This window comes from Manis pentadactyla, chromosome 7 (assembly GCF_030020395.1).
Source record: "Manis pentadactyla isolate mManPen7 chromosome 7, mManPen7.hap1, whole genome shotgun sequence".
NCBI classification, from domain to species: domain Eukaryota; kingdom Metazoa; phylum Chordata; class Mammalia; order Pholidota; family Manidae; genus Manis; species Manis pentadactyla.
In genome coordinates, this window is record NC_080025.1 from 24,915,795 (window position 1) to 24,932,013 (window position 16,219).

Genomic DNA, 16,219 nt, shown 5'->3' on the forward strand with positions numbered 1-16,219 from the left:
TTAAGTTTGATGTAGTCCCATCGGTTCATTTTTGCTTTTGTTTCCCTTGCTCGAGGAGATGCATTCAGAAAAGAGGTGCTCATGCTGATATTCAGGGGATTTTTGCCTATGTTGTCTTCTAAGAGATCTATAGTTTCATGACTTACATTCAGGTCTTTGATCCATTTCGAGTTTACTTTTGTGTATGGGGATAGACAGTAATTCAGTTTCGTTCTCTTGCACGTAGCTGTCCAATTTGCGGACACCAGCTGTTGAAGAAGCTGTCATTTCCCCATTGTGTGTCCATGGGTGCTTTATCATATATTAATTGACCATATATATACTTGGATGTATATCTGGGCTCTCCAGTCTGTTCCATTGGCTGCAGCTACGTACGGGTCCTTGAGCCTGCAGCAGCAGCCTGGGAAGCTGCCCAAGTCTGGTGATGGAAGAGGTGCAAGAGCATCTGCCTCAGATGAGGCTCAGGATGAGCACTGGGAGGAAGAGGAGCAGCAAGCAGACCAGGGTCCTGGGGCGCCGGGTGCCTCCTGTCCAAAGGGGAAGCTCTCCTCCGCACGCAGCCAGGGTACCAGCTGGGTCGTGGGCCCGATGACAGCAGCTACAGGGCCAAGCAGGTGAACAGAAGAGGCAGGTTATCCCAGGTTCCCCCCGTTATCCTGCTTCCACCCTGTCCTCGCTACCCTCTGTGCTCCTGGCCCTGTGCAGAGGGTCCTGTCAATCACCTGGGGTCCCTGTCACGGGGAGGCTCATGAGCATCACCCACTCACAGAGGAGGAAACTGGGTCCCAGAGAGGGAGGGGAATCACCCTTGAGCCTGACAGGACTGTTCGGCAGGGGAGCAGAATCCCAGCCCAACCTGTCTTTAGTACTCCCCCACACCCAGCATGGCCCGAAGCTTCCCTGAGGCTGGGGAGCAGCCCACCCCTTGCCAGTGGCCCCAGGCCAGAAACTTACCTGGCTCTGGCCACTAAGTTTAAATGTTGCGGGACCTGAAGAACAAGAGTCCCTTTCTTCCGGCCCTCTGGCCTGGGGGCTCCAGCTGGCAGGACAGGGTGTAGCTGCAGGACAGAGGGGCACCTGTGAGTCCCTGGAGCCACATGTCCGGGGCCCTTCTCCCAGAGCCTGCCAGCAGCTGGGACCCACACGTGACTCCTGCCATCCTCACCTCTCTTCCTCATCCAGGGGCTCCACAGCCTGGAAGAAGGCTCTGAAGTGCTCCTCGGGTTCTAGGTGACGCGTCATGGCCACGTACTTGTCTATGAGCCTCTCACGTATGATGGTACTTTCCTGATGCAGAGGAAGGACAGGATGCACACAAGGAGGGGCGTGAGGAGCTGAGCACTGGGATGGTTCCTTATCTTTGCTCAGGTGGGAACCCGCCTTCCCTCCAATGCTGTCCAGCCCTGTCTGTTCCCACTGTTGGGTCTCTAGCTCCTCCTCCAGGAAGGCTGTCTTGATGCCACCCCCATCCCCCACCCGACAAAGCCTTGAATGTCCTCAGCTCTGGGTGTGCTAACTTTCTCAAGACATGTCAGACCCAGGGTTTGGGCCGGACAGGGTCCTGCCCAGGGGCTCTGCACCCCACCTCACTTTCTGTGGCGGGGTGTTACAGTAGCTCAACTCTGTCTTTCTCATCCCATCACCCTGGAAGGCACCAAGGCAGCCAAAGTGCATCAGAAACAGCCCCCTGCACCCAGAACGAGGCCCAAACCTCCCCACCCTTTCTCAAGTTGGAGGACCACTGGGGCCCTCCAGGCGGCAGGCCTCCCAGAAACAGCACCCAGACCTAGGCCAGGATCTGGGGTACTGAGGAGGAGGGACTGGACTGGGGAGCTGAGGCCAAGCTTCCCATGCAACTCTCTCTGATGACTCTCTCTGGTGACAGGGAGACTGAGGCCTCAGGCAGGAAGGCACGGGCAGCCCCCCTCCTGTGCTTCCTGCCTTGAAGGAGCAACATCCCTCCCCGTGGGCAGGGCCTGAGGGAGAGGCCATCCTGCTCAGAGGCTGCAGCCTGTAGACCTCAGCCCCACCTGCCCTGGGGCCAGGACCGGGGCTTAAGCTGGGGAGTCCTTCTGGCTGCCCTCTCCAAGGAGCCCAGCCCCTGGAGTGGAGGGGAGACTCCCAAGAGGTGGGTGGCCTGGTGCTGAGAGCTCCGGCTCACTAGGGTCTCTGTCCTCTTCAAAGCTCACCATCCTGCACACCCTGTGCCCCTCTGCGCTCACTCCCATCATTATGTTCCAGGGGTTTGTCTAGGACCGGCAGGCCAGCCTTGAACAATCCGAAGAAGGGGACCATGCTGTGCCACTGGGGTGGGGAGGTGCCCCGTCTACCTGAGGGGAGCCCATAGAGCCTCTCCTGAACTCCTCACTCGCAGCCCCTAGCTCCCCTTAGACCACCATGTGCTTCCTCCCACGCCCTCCCTTCGCCCTGCTCTCCCTTCCTGTCCCTCCCAGGGCTGGCTTTTGGCCAATCCCAAGACCTGTGGTCCCTGCACCCATCCTCCAACTTCTCTCTGTACGCAGCTACTCTCCCTCCTGGTCACCCCAGTCCTGGCAGTTCAGGGCTGCTGGCACCAGCAGCAAGTGCAGGGTCTCCCCCACTGCCATGACTCTGGCCAGGCCACTCTCACCTCCTGCCTATCCTCGGATCCCTGGAGGAAACGATGCTGTTGCGTCACCATGGAGGTCGCCTCCTGCAAGGTCCAGGACACTCAGGTGTGTTCATGCTCCCCTCCCACTTGGCTTCCCACAAATCAGACCTTGGTTGGTGGGTGCCTCGCCCGAGTCCCCTGGTACTATGCTGTCCCCACCCTCAACAAGCTCTTAGCTGAGGGCGATCGCGGCTCCAGCACACACTCATCCTCATGGGTGTCCTTGGGCCACCGCCGGCCGCCCTGGGAGGCTTCCTCACCTGCAGAGTGTCAGGGGAGTTCCCTCTGCCTCCCAGGGTGCCCTGAGCACTCACTGTCACCTGGCTATTACCACAGCTCCCCTCACACGACCAGGTGGGATGGGCACAAAGCTGAAGGCCATCTTGTGCTCCCTGGACCCTGCTCACCTGGGAGGTCCGCACCCCAGGGTGACAACCCTCCGTGACCAGATGAGGAGCCTGAGGCCTCAGAGGGGCAGTGATGGGCTCAGGAGGCCCTGGGGAGGGGCTGACCTTGCTCAGCCATAGGCCCCACCCCTGCTGCCAGCCCAGTGCCAGCCCCAGCCCCAGCCCTCACCAGGAGCCTGTCCTCTGGGTCCTCACTGGATGTCAGACCCCTAGTCAAGTGGAGCCAGGGAGGGAGACAAACAGGACACCTTGGGGGCCAGGCGGAGCCTACTTCTCCCATCAGCTGTCCCCTCTCACCATGCACACCTCGAGTCAGCACCCAAGGTTGGGCCACAGCACGGCAGAGGGCTTGCCCCAAGGATCCCCTCCCTCCAGACCTCTAGCCTCCATTTACCTTGAGGAGCCACTTCTGGTTGAGCCACTTCTCTTTGATAAGCCTTTTGTGTATCCTGGAGCTCTTCCTAAGGGGAGGAGAGAGGAGGGAGACATGTGGCCAACAGGTGGAGGCTTTGGGGGTGTTGGACCCCTTTTCCAGTAGCCTGCATGAGGCTTTCCACCATGGCTCTTAGCCCTGGGGAATCTGAGGCCTGCAGTTCTCCTGGGGGCGGATCTGCTTTGGGACAGGTGGCTGTCCTTGGGGCAGAGACCTCCTGCTGCAGAACACATGCTGCACATCTCCCATTGGCTTCAACCCACACCTGATGAAGAAACCCGATTCCTGAGGGGGAACCGCTGGCCTAACCCACGGGGGCTCTGAGAGCCCGCCATCCTGTAAGCCCCTGTCCCCAGGGTCTGCCGCCTCCCAGGAGGCTCCCAGCCGACTGAGGGGACACTGCCAGACCTAGGGGTGGTGTCTCAGGTCCACTCAGGTGACCTGGTCCCAGTGACAGGACTACCTACCAGGAAACACGTCCCCAGGTGCATTGCAGACGACTGATGGCAGGGCTCTGCAGGGCCAAGAGAATGGCGTGGAGGGACGCAAAATTCTCGAGGTCCAGACACTCCTGTGAGGGAAGACAGAGCTGAGAACGTGGCCTGCTTCTGCGCTTCTGTCCCCCTATGAACTCCTGCCCTTAGGGAGACAGACACCCAGGGAGCCCAGCACACCCAGGACCTGTTGAGCAGCCCTCCTGGGTGGAGGACTGTATCTCAACCCAAGGAAGGGGCCAGGGATGGCTGTCCCACCCCCGGGGCCTGCGAGTCCAGGTCATCATGCTCCTGGCAGGAGGGGCCCAGGGACCGGGCAGGGTCAGACTGTAGGACTCCATCCTGAGAGTTGGCCAAGGAGGGGAGCAGGTCCCAAGATGCAGGATGGACCCTGGGGGCTGTCCCACGGCACACCTTGGCCACCTGGATCCAGAACTCTACCACTCGGGCCCTGTCCCGCGCCGTCATGCCTGGGGCCCTGAGGCAGGAGCAGATGACCACGTTGGCTACGTCATTGAATTCTTTTATGATCTTATTGACGGCGGGGGCCAGGTGCTCAACGTTTCCGTTGTATGACTGGCTCCTGCAGCGGGTCTTGCGGTCGGCCACTGCCACCTTGGTGAACAGTTCCTGGGGATGGCAAAGGGGGGTCGTTTAGCTGTGTCCACGGTGCCCCTGGGCCCAGGCGGTTACCAGTCAGAGCTGGAGCCCAGGCCACTGAGGATGTGGTGTGAGCCTTATGGCAGTCCAGGCTTCGGACTCCATCCACTGAGGCACCCAGGAATGGATGCACTGGACCCCACAGTGGTGGGGAACAGAGAGAGGGGCTCACTGAGAACAGGCATCCTCCCTCACCTCCTCCCTGCAGCACAAGGCAGCTCAGGCCTGCACGTCCTGGGGCATCTGCCTCCCTTTCTGTCACCCTGTGGATCCCGCTACCCACTCAGGTGCAGTTACCCCCAAAACAACTCCAACCGAGCCTTTGTTGTTGTCTGTCAGGTACATGGCAGGGGCCTCTGAAGTGTGGAGGCTGTGGAGGCCTGGCAGTCCAACGGCCTGAGGACCTAAGGCCCTGGCAGCACCTCTCTGAGCACCCCTCTACTAAACTGCCCCTCCCACCCCAGCCAGGCCCTGCCCACCTTCCCTCTGCTTTCTCATTGGTGTGCAAGGATCCCTAAGTGCCAGCCCTACTGTCCCTGTGGTCAGTGAAGGCTTGGGGGTGAGGAGAGTTTCTCAGGGCACATGGTGGGAAGGTGGCACATCGGCCCAGATCACAGGAGTGCACATCGGAACAGCAGGTCTGGGGCAGCCCATGCCACAGAGAAGGCCCACCCCAACTTCGATCCCGCTCCACTCACTGCATACATCAGAGTCAGCTGCTCGGCCACCAGACGGGGGGGGAATGCCGGGAGGATGGACTCTGGAGCTGGCTCTGGCTTTGCCAGGCCCGGTGCCATTCCAGCAGGTGCCCTGGGCCCCGTGCCCGAGGGCTCATGGGGCTCAAGCTCAGGGCTCAGCGTTGGGGCTGAGGGCGCTGCTGGGATGTCCTCTGGCTCTGCAGGGGCTGAAGCAGGTGACACCGGCCGTAGCTCCAGCACAGGGGTCTCAGGGAGCTCCTGAACTGGCTCTAGCCATGAAGCCGGCCCTCCCTGTGTCTCTGGAGCCAGCTGCGTCTGCCGTGGTTCTGGAGCAGGGAGGACACAGAGAAAGGGTCACCCCGGGGCTGATTCCCCTGCACCTTACAATGACAGAAAAGCCCTCACTGTGTTGAAGGCAACCCCGGTTCGGGAAGCCCACCCTAGACGGTTCCCTGGCTGCAGCCCCTCACCTTCCAGCTCTGCCACAGTGGGCCCCAGGTGCTTCTTCTCGACCAAGTGGTGGAGGGCTTGGCCCTCTGGGATGGATGAAAGCTGGCTGCCATGGAGGATGCTGGTCACATCATCGGGCTCCCAGGCATGGCGCCTAGCCGGTCTCATCCCAGGGCTGGGGGAAGGCCTGGGGGTGGAAGAGTGAGAAGCCTGGTCTTCCCAGCCACACTGCCCTCCCGGCCCACCCTTGTGTGGGCCTGGCCACTGTGCATTCCCCTGCCTGTCCAAGCAACTGCTCCTCCCCCTTCCTGACCCTGCGTGTCCTGGGACCCCATCCTTTCCCATCCTCCCAAATAGGAAGTCCCCAGTCATCAGCCCGCCTGTGGGAATCCAAAGATTGGTCACCTGCTGGGTTCTGAAGGCTCATGGGGCTCCACCTCGGGGCCCGAGACCACTCCCGGTATGTCCCAGATGCTCGCCGCACAGGGGCTGGTGGGCTCTGGACCTGGCGCTGGCTCTGCCAGGCCCGGTGCCATTCCAGCAGGTGCTCCGGGCCCCAGGGCTGAAGCAGGTGACACCGGCTGTAGCTCCAGCACAGGGGTCTCTCGTGCTGTCCTCATTCTCCATTTCTTATTTCCACGGAGAGTTGACTCCTCTTCATGCTGAAGGGGGCAGGGGGCCTATCGTCAGCGGGAAACCCGGGAACCACCAGGACGAGGGAGGTTTGCAACTCACCCGAGAGTCCCCAGCCCTCTGGGGTGTGATCAAGGAGAGGGAAGGGGTGCCCCCAGGGAATGAGGTTCCAGGCCCTCTGGAGTGGGACTGTCGACCACTCTCGTGGGGAAGCCCTGGGAGGGCCCTGGCAGGTTGCCAGGTTTGGAACGGGGTCCTGGGTGTAGACAGCCTGCCCCAGGTCTAGGGAGATGGAGGAGGTGAATCCATCCACCAGCTCCTCCACGCTCCCCAGGGTGGAGCTCCGAGAAGCTAGTGCCTAGTAGCTTGGGAGGTGCCACCCGGGGCTGCCTGGACCTCCCCTCAGGGAAATGTGGGCCTCATTCCCTGCCCCTGACATCAGGCACACAGGGCCATGTGCATAGGACTCGTCCCTGAGGGAAGGAGAGGACACCCCCTGGGCTCAGGACTAACACGTGGGTGGAAGTACCTGGTCCCAACACTCACCTCCACGTCCTGAATGATGAGAGCAGAGGTGTGACACTGACTGCCCCACCAGGGGGCCACCACCTCACAACATGCTGCCACCCAGGAGTGGCGCCCCTCCTCCCCAGCCTTCAGTCCTGCCCATACCCCACACCCACCACACACACACACACAGAAGGGGCCGGGGGGAAGGTCATCCCGGGATGGGTCACACTTGGGGCCTGGCCCTGGAGTGGCCCGCTCTGGGCTGCCCTGTGTTACCTCGGGGTTCCTTGGCCAACACGGACAGAGGCGTTGGAGGTGGTCTCTGAGCCAACGCCCACAGCGAGCAGGAAGACCGTCCCTGTTTGCTTCCCTAACTTCCATGCCTTCAGAAGGCTGTGCACAACAAGACCGTATGTTGCTCTGTCGAGCGTCTCTGGTCAAGTGAGCAGGACTGGGGTCTGTGACCAGGAACTGGGCACCAGGTCACAATTCAGGTTCTACTGGGCGTGTCACCAGCGACATCACTTCCTGAAGGTTCCATTTCGTGGGTCCCTCCCTGCATTCAGACTCATCCACATGCCCCTCTGGGCTGCCGACCCACCGCCCATCCTCCTGGACCCCTTGCCGTGCATGACTACACAGATCTCCACCAGAGCCCTCCCCTCGCTCTTTGGCAATGTCCTTAGGGTCCCAGCTCTGAGGAGACAGATGAGCTCAGACCTCTTTTTCTCACCAGTTCCCTGTCCTGCTGAACCCACAGTGCCTCCCAGGAGCTACCCAATGTCCCAACCTGCACAGGCAGGGTCATGCCAGACATTTCTCCCTAGGGACATCCTCAGGGATATATGGATGACACCTCCAACTCCTCCTGGGAGCTGGTGTCATGTGTGTCTGCACACAGGCTCAGAGATGGAACAATGCCAACCAGGCTTGGCATGGGGCGTGGAACACCATGCAAGTCAGGCCCGGGTTCGGGCCATGAGATCTTGAGCAAGTCATCCCCCCTCTAGGCCATTTTCAGGTGTGCACCTTGAAGGGGTGGCAATGACAGGAGACCCGGGTGTTGTCATCTACTCCCAAGGCATCCACCTTGCAGAGGTCTCCGTTCTATGAGGACCATACCCGAGGGCCTCCCGTTGACATATGTGGTGGGCAGCCTTGTATGGTGAACCCAGTAATCCCTCCTAGGAAGCACATACCCTGCTACCACTGCGTGGTGTGAACAGCACAGCCAAGGGGATGTGCTGTCACAGCCACATTGCATGAAAAGCAGTCACTTCCCCACTTTTCATGCTTTCTGTACAAAAGGGTCCTGACACTGCCCAGGGCAGTGAGCTTGGTAGCCCATATCAGTGTGTATGTGTCACGGCTTCTACGCACATATTCTATTTTTCAGACATAAGGCAGTGGGGTTTGGATGCAGCAAGAAAATGGATACGTTCATCCATTTTGTTCACGGTGTGACATATTTACGGAACAAATGTCATGGTTAAGATCACAGAATAGGGAGCTACTAGCTCATTTTCAACATCCAGCTTTAACCACTTGGTAGGCATTTGACTGCGGGCAAGTCACCGACCTTGGTAGCACAGTTTCTCCACCTGTCCCTTGGCCGTCATCGTAGGATCTTGATTATGTGAGGTCACAGAGAGCATTGAAGGCGTTACCCTGGGAAGAAGGCTTGGAAGGCCTGGCACATCACAAGTGCTTCATCTAGTTAGTATAAATCTATTGTTACATTCCTCTAACCTGTCTGTAAGCTCCAGAGGGCACAGAGCTAAGGGAGTCAATGCAGAATTTCCAGAACCTCCCACCTAGCCTTAGTCCATTTACAGATCAGTGGTTGTAACTAGTGCAGGGCCTTGCAACCTCCGGGATAAGGGGTGGAAAGGAAATGGCCATTCTCTCCTTCCGTCCATTCCTGGTATGAACTGGTCTGGCATCTGCCAAGCACCAAGGACCCACTCACGGAGTTCCTGCTAGAAGGGGTGGGTAGGGGAAGGGGAGCACCATCCGCGGCTGGACTAGATGGGTGGTGCTGAGCCTGGCTAGCGACTGTAAGAGATAAAAGCCTTTCTCCCTTCCTGCCCTTTCCCTTGACTGATTTCGGTTTTGCAGTCTCATAGGGTGACTTGCCCTAGCCTGGGAATATCTTTCCCTCCAAGGCTATATCTGGCATAGTTGGCAGGATCTGGTGAACCTGAAATCGGTCCTCATGGTTCCCTGTTGGTGCAGACTGCTTGTTTAGATGGTGTGGAGATACTCAGTCCCCTAGAGGTGGTGGGGATACATCTGGGGACCCCCCTAGGGGTGGCAGGGATTCACCAGGGGATTCCCCTGTTTATGGCGAGGCTTCACCTGGAGATCCCACACTGGGGATGGTGTCTGCGGGAAAGTGCCTCCTGGAGGAGTGGGCCTCTCCCCAGGAACTGGGAAAAATGGGGGCACTGGAGTCAGCCCCGTGTAAAATCAGGGACTCGGGAACTGAGTGGCCATGAGGTGGCAGGAAAAGTTGGGTGGTTGCTTCTTGCAGCGTTAGAAAGGGTTGCTAATGAGAGAAATGTCCTCCAGTGGCAAGCGTCCAGGAAGACGAGTTGTGGGGTGGTCTGAGAAGGGAAAGAAAACAGGTCCCACTGCTGAGACACACTGGTGGCACAAGACGGGACAGCACAAAAACGGGAGGTAGATAGCCCATGGGGGTGGTGAAGGAAGGGGTGGTGCCTTCAGCCCTGGAGACAGCAGAGGAGATGGCAGGGTAGAGAGGTGCAGGGGACAATGGCGGGGTGGGGCCTAGGACAGAGCTGTTGCTGAGCCTGCTGCCTGAGGTACCAACCCTCCCATATTGAAGGCCTGCCCGATTTGTTACACAAATAAAGATGCAGGAACTGCGGGTTCCTCGCTGAGTGGAGCAGACCCCACCCCACTGCCGAGCACTCCACGCTCCGCGACTATACCCAGGCCGAGCTGGAGCCTCTGCGTACATGGCTTTTGCATCTTTGGGGTTTAGGAGTAGAGGGCATTGTTCCGTCTGGGTCAGAAATGAATAAAGTGGCTTCCCTGATGACTCACCCATCTCTCTGGCAGAGGATACAAAATGCCTGTGAGCACCAGGGAATGATGTACTTTTGGATTGCCTGACTGCAGCCCTAAGGGCAGTTTGGCCTAATCAGGTTGAGTTGCCATATATCCCTGCTAGTTGGAAAACATGTGCAGCACTCCAGCAGGTGCTGGGGAGCTGGGCATGGAAAGTGTCAGCTGTTATGTGGACCGACAGGGCCCCTGTGAGGAGTTGTTCACCACGGGGATGAGGAATCTGGTGCTCCATACAGCTCCTCCATCCTTCTCTGGGTCCCTAGTGTCTGTTCTTGCTCCTCCACATAGGAAAACCCGTAAGTGAGGTCACTCCTGCTTCTCAGATCTGGGGAAGGCTGAAATCAGAAGAGCTCAGAAGGAAGTATGCTCTGCGGCTGAAAGAAGAGGTTTACAGGGCCCTGTGAAGGTCTCGAGGACCCAGATTTTGGGTTGATTTGATAAAGGCGGGGGCAGTGAAAGAAACTCCATGGAGAGCCTAGTAGAATCTTCCTAGAACTGTGGCACCTATTAAAGCCAAAGCAGCGGTCCAAGCCGCTGAGGTACAAGACACGGAAGCCAGAGGCAAAGCCTGTCCTCTGGCCCATGTGCCTGCAGGACTTCCAGGGTCCTTGACTCCACAGGAGGGTGATTGGGGATTGCGGTTTGACTGGGGGAGGATGTCAAGGCCTCCACCTTGTGGGCGTGGTGAGGACTGGAGGCCACATGACATATACAGTTAGCAATTCACTGGTCCCCAGTGAATGTACAATGTGTTCTGGCACTGGTGGAGTCCGGAGCTGAATGTTCTCTGATTTATGGTAACCCTGAGTGGCTTCCTGGGACCCCCACTGTGATAGATGCTATGGGAGTAAGGCAGTTAGAGTGAAGAAAGCCCAAAATACATTGGGAATGGGGCATTTACCCCCAAAGCAGTACGCTGTGTATATTTCTCCAATCCCTGAATATATTTAGGGTTGGATACCCTGCAGGGCCTGTGGTTACAGACCACTGCAGGTGAGTTCCGACTGAGGATTTGTGTGGTAAAGGCAGCTCGGAGGGGACGTGCTAAGCACTCGCCCATAGCTCTGTCTGTACCTCGGCAAGTGAGAAATACTAAGCAGTATGTATTGCCAGGGGGCACAAAGAAATCGGAGAAACTCTACAGGACCTGGAGACGGTGGGCATCCTAAAGTGCGCTCATAGTCCTTTTACTTCCCCGGTGTGACACATCATGTTGAGGGCCTTGCTAATGCTTTCTTCTCTATTGACGTAACACAGGAGAGCCAGGAACAGTTTGCCTTCATGTGGGAAGGGTGGCCGAGGATGTTCGCTGTCTATCTGCAGGGACACCCCTGCAGTTCCAACATATGTCACGGACTTGTAGCCCAGGAGTTGGCAGCATGGGAGAAACTGCCAACAGTGCACCTGTATCATCATATTGATGACATTATGCTCACATCTGATTCTCTTCCAGATCTACAAGGTGCAGCACCCGGAGTGCTGCAGCATCTACAGGAGAAAGGATGACAGGAGGGACAGAAGTTGGGGCCAGCTATCACTTTCTGCCTGGCCTCCTGGTTGGCTGCTGGTGGCAGAGGGATCTGTGATGTAAGCCCGGGGAGAGGAAATCCCAGGGCAAAATACCTTTAACAACAGAAATCAGTCAAAGGAAGAAATAAAGTTTAAAATTCATTTATTGCTTATAAACTGAAGTCTGTGGCCTTCTCTCTTTCCTGCTCCAGCAGAAGCAAAAGCAGCCCTCCCCGTCTCCTCTCAGGTACAGCCCATAAGCCCTCCATTGCCCAGGTGATTACCCATTGGTATGGAGATGAACTTCTCCCCACCCCTGAGGAATGATACAAATGCACTAAAGCCATACTTCTTTCCACCTCTGATTGTCTATTGATATGGAGATGTACCAAAACCAGGTGAGATATCCTGGAAATATTACAATTTTACCCACTCATGAGCACTGGTGGAAGATTCCATAAAGGTCCAGGCAGAGATGGCCTGCGAGCAGATGAAAATGTAGAGTCAAAGGAGGGCTATCTGGAAATAAGTGGAAGAATCTAAGAAGGGAGGGACTTGGTTGCACAAAGACTACACCAGGCAGTAATCATAGAGATATTCTGAGGCCTTAAGGGGAGGCCAGAAGAGGAGACCAGAGCTGCCTATTCTGGCCCCAGAGGGGAGTTGGGGCTAAGCGGCAGCTGTGGAGCTGGATTTCAGTCAACCTGAGTAGCTTTTCCTACAGCTGGAACTGGGGGGGAAATGGAAAGTCCAGGGACAAGGGGCGTTGACTCATGGCGTCAGGAAGGGGAGTTCCCTTCCAGGCAAAACGCACCCCTTACGGCCCCAGCAAAGCTGCTTTCCTTTCCTGCCCCAACCCTCCCTTTATCAGAACCCCCACCTTCCAGGCAGCTGGCTAAGCAACCCATTAAGGCCAGCTTCCTAACTCATCAGTGAAACCTTCTGTTCCATGGGTTCTTGTTCATGGAGTCAAAGAATGAACTTGGCCCCAAAGAAACACTCAGAGTAGGAGAGCAAGGGAGAGGCTTTTATTTAGAGATTAAGCTTGAGGACAGAGCTGGTTCACGCTGGGAGGGGACAAGAGAGTCCAGGGTGGTGCATTTTGTAGGGGATTTATAGGCGGTTGAGAGACAAAGGGCTAGGGATGCAGACCTGCTAAGTGGTCCCAAAATGTTTATCTTTGAGGAGACACTAGTTTCTTATCAGTCTTCTGCCAAATTAGCTTAACACAGGAAATTTACTGCTCTGATTCTCTCAGGATAGCAGCTTCTTGGTCTCGAGCATATCATCCAAGACTGCCTGCTCTCCTTTCAAGGTGGGTGAGTTATCGTCTGTCTGTTAAAGAGTATATTAAGAAACTTCCTTTTAACATCTTGGGTTTTAAAATGCAATCTTATATTTAAGATGGAATCCTTCTTGTTTTAACTACATGAATGACTGGGCTTGTTTGCTGAAATCAGTTGCCCAGGTTGCAAATTATTTCATTAGGGCTGGAGGAGGAAAAGCAGCATCTGAGTAAAGTTAAAAACATAAGCTGGGTCTTTCAGCAGGCTCAAGTAAATCTCACCATAGTATGACTTGACTGACACAATGAAGACTTGGGCTATGCTGAGGTATTTTCTTATCTGGGGGATATTCAAACATTCTAGGCCAAGTTACTCCTGGCTTTTTAATTTTAACTCATTTCACTGAAGAATGCCTATATTCTGTTAGATATTTTTACCTTAAAGAATTAATTTGACTGGTTTTGCTTAATGTTTAACATTCGTAGGGATTTCTTTGCACATTGTTACATTGTTCTGACTGTGATTAACCTGCTTTGCTTTTTTACCAGAGGCCCTCACCCTCCTCTATCTAAAGCCACAGCCCCTGCCTGTCTTACTTCCATCCCAAGTATTTGCAGAGATGAGGCAGAATTCGTTCATTTGAACAAATCCTCTTGGTGACAGTTGCACAGGGAAAATTTCCACTTTGCATACCACTCCCCACCCACCAGGCCTGCTCTGGAGGGTAATTTAGTAGGAAGAGGCCCTGGCCCACAGAAGCAAGCAGCTGTCACCCAGCGCCCAGCAGGGCATGTGCACCGGTTGGCTTCTAAAAGGACATGGGGACTGTGCCAGTTGAATTGTTGAAGAAAATTCCTCTAGATTTCCACTTCACACAGATCACTCACATTCCACTGGACTCCAGTTGAGACGGGGACCAGTAGGTTGAGGGCCTCCAGAAAAAAATAAAGCAAGGTAAGCACAGAAAAATGTAACAATGTTCAATGAAACTCCTACCAAAACAATTTGCAACCAGCAGCGATACAGCAAGCAAGCCCAGTAATAAACAAGTAGTAAAAACAGGAAGGATTCCACCTTACAGATAAGATTGCATTTAAAATTAGTAAAAAAAAAAAGTAAGTTTCTTAACATACTGTTTAACAAACGATAACTCAGCCCAGCAAAGCAGGCAGTTTTGACTGACTGGTTCCCACATCAGGGAATCTGCTCTCCTGGGAGGAGGAAATCAGCGCAGTAAATGTCTTGTAAATAACGAGAAGACTGTTAAGAAACTTAATGTTCATCATTCAGACTATGAATAATTGACCGCGAGCATGTGAAAAATATGGCCTTAAAGAAGGCATGGGTGCAGATGTGTAGAAAGGCTAAATGTGGCTGATTAATGCCAGTGGTAACTATTATTAGGCTGAGTTGGCTTGAAGTTGATAAAGCTACAGTTCTTTTATGTCGTTTTGGGTAAAGGGCGCAAATAGCTGTAAACAGAGTTGAGGTGGCTCCTAAACAAAGTTTTGTTTGAATTTTTTTATTGTTTTCTATTAGAGGGTAAAATCGGATTAAAAGAAATACCCCTGCAACAACTATTGTGCTAGAGTGAAACAGTGCTCATACTGGGGTTGGCCCTTCTATAGCAGAAGGAAGTCAGGGATGTAGGCCAAATTGTGCAGATTTTCCAGCTGCAGCTAGTAATAGTCCTATTAGAGGAATGTTTGTGTTTTCAGAATTAAGAATAAAATTTGTTGAAATTCTCATGAGTTTAGGTTGGAAAGAAATGCTGTAGATACAAGAAATCCAATGTCTCCAATACAATTGTGTAAGATTGCCTGTGTGGCAGCAGTATTTGCATCTGTCCACCCATATCACCAGCCAATGAGTAGGAAGGATATGACTCCAACTCCTTCTCAACCAATAAAAAGTTGGAATAGATCGTTGGCAGTGGTTAGAATTATTACTGATTAAGAAATGTAATATAGATATTTAAAGAATCGGTTAATATAAGGGTCTGACTCTATGTACCATAAGGAGAATTCTATGATGGATCATGTGACAAACAGTGCTACTGGGATAAGTGTCATAGAAAATAATTAATTTAAAGCTTATTGATATTTCTGTGGTTTGAATTGTTATCCAGTGTGGGTAAATTGGGTAAAATTGAAACATTTCCAGAGTATCTCGCCTGGCTTTAGTACATCTGCATATCTACAGTAGTTCAGAGGTGGAAAGAAGTCTGGCTTCAGTGCATTTGCAGCTTTCTTCAGGGGTGGAGAAGTTCATCGCCGTATCAATGGGTAGTTACCTGGGCAATGGGGGGTTTATCTGTACCTGAGAGGTGACGGGGAGGGCCGGTTTTGCTGCTGCTTGAGCAGGAGAGATGGGCCAGACTGCAGTTTTTGAACAATAAACGGGTTTTAAACTTTATTTCTCCCTTTGACTGATTTCCGTTTTTAGAGGTATTTTTCCCTGGGATTTCCTTTCCCCAGAGTAACACCCAGTGTCAGTTAGAAGTGACTGTTTCTTCGTTTGAGTAAATGAATGCTATTGCAGGGATTATGCTAATAGCAAAAGGAAATGCAACTGTATTTTTTACATATGAAGGGTAGTTTTTGTTTACGTACATACTGGTAGGACAAATTAAGATTAGCACAACTAATAGTGTTAGTGTTACAAGTGTGAGAAACACACTCACTGGTCCAAATTCACTGAGTGGACACGGAGACGAAGAGAACAGCGGAGCGAGGCTTTAATGACAGTCTTGCAAGATCCGGTGTCTGGTGAGGAGGCACGCCTGGGGAGTTTGGCACCAGTAATTTATCTCCTAGAGTGCAAGTCCCTCCCCTGGTTCCTCACTGGCTGAGTACTACAGGGATCACATTCTTTCCTGACGTCCGTAAGCCAGCTATATCTTTCCCTTACATTTGTCTTTAATTTTATTGGTAAGTTGAAAAAACTCAAAAACTCAAACAGGTAGAGCCAGGCCCTTACCAGTTCCTCCCCCACCCCCTCAGCCTGAGCATCTTCCACCATGTGGCTCTTTGTTAATACCTTACTGTTAAAATGTTTAAACATCCTGGTGGGAAGAAATTGAAAGGGTATCTTGCCGCGACCCTCCTTACCCAGAACGACTCAGGAGACACGGGCCCACGCAAGAGACTTCATTATCTGAAAGAGAGAGTGGCTGCCCCAGAGGGGGGTGGGGAGAGGGAGCAGCAGAGAGAGCAGTGGGACACAGAGCAGAGAGAGAGAGGGAGACAGAGCAGGGAGAAAAGAGAGACAGACAAAAAAGAGAGAGAGGGCAGCAGCGAGGTGCCTTTTATTGTGGCGGATCCCCTTGCCTGTTGCTTTGGGGGAGGGTCGGGATGTTTAGACATAAGGCAGGGTAAGCCCAGGCATAATTCTCAC

The 16,219-nt window shown here is 54.2% G+C and overlaps 1 protein-coding gene across 1 annotated transcript in view; it reads right to left on the minus strand.

The window, feature by feature from the left end:
- Positions 1–460: 460 nt before the first annotated feature.
- The window catches only part of LOC118909962 (ral-GDS-related protein-like), a 61,377-nt gene continuing 45,618 nt past the window's right edge, over positions 461–16,219 (minus strand). Inside the window, exons 2-11 of the mRNA XM_057505183.1 lie at positions 6,198–6,454; positions 5,813–5,979; positions 5,343–5,668; positions 4,399–4,614; positions 3,958–4,061; positions 3,452–3,518; positions 2,630–2,692; positions 1,166–1,287; positions 955–1,058; positions 461–598 (exon numbers count right to left, since the gene is read on the minus strand). Coding sequence (XP_057361166.1) covers positions 974–1,058; positions 1,166–1,287; positions 2,630–2,692; positions 3,452–3,518; positions 3,958–4,061; positions 4,399–4,614; positions 5,343–5,668; positions 5,813–5,979; positions 6,198–6,454 — 1,407 coding nt within the window. The 3' untranslated portion in view covers positions 461–598; positions 955–973. The remainder of the gene's footprint in view (positions 599–954; positions 1,059–1,165; positions 1,288–2,629; positions 2,693–3,451; positions 3,519–3,957; positions 4,062–4,398; positions 4,615–5,342; positions 5,669–5,812; positions 5,980–6,197; positions 6,455–16,219) is intronic.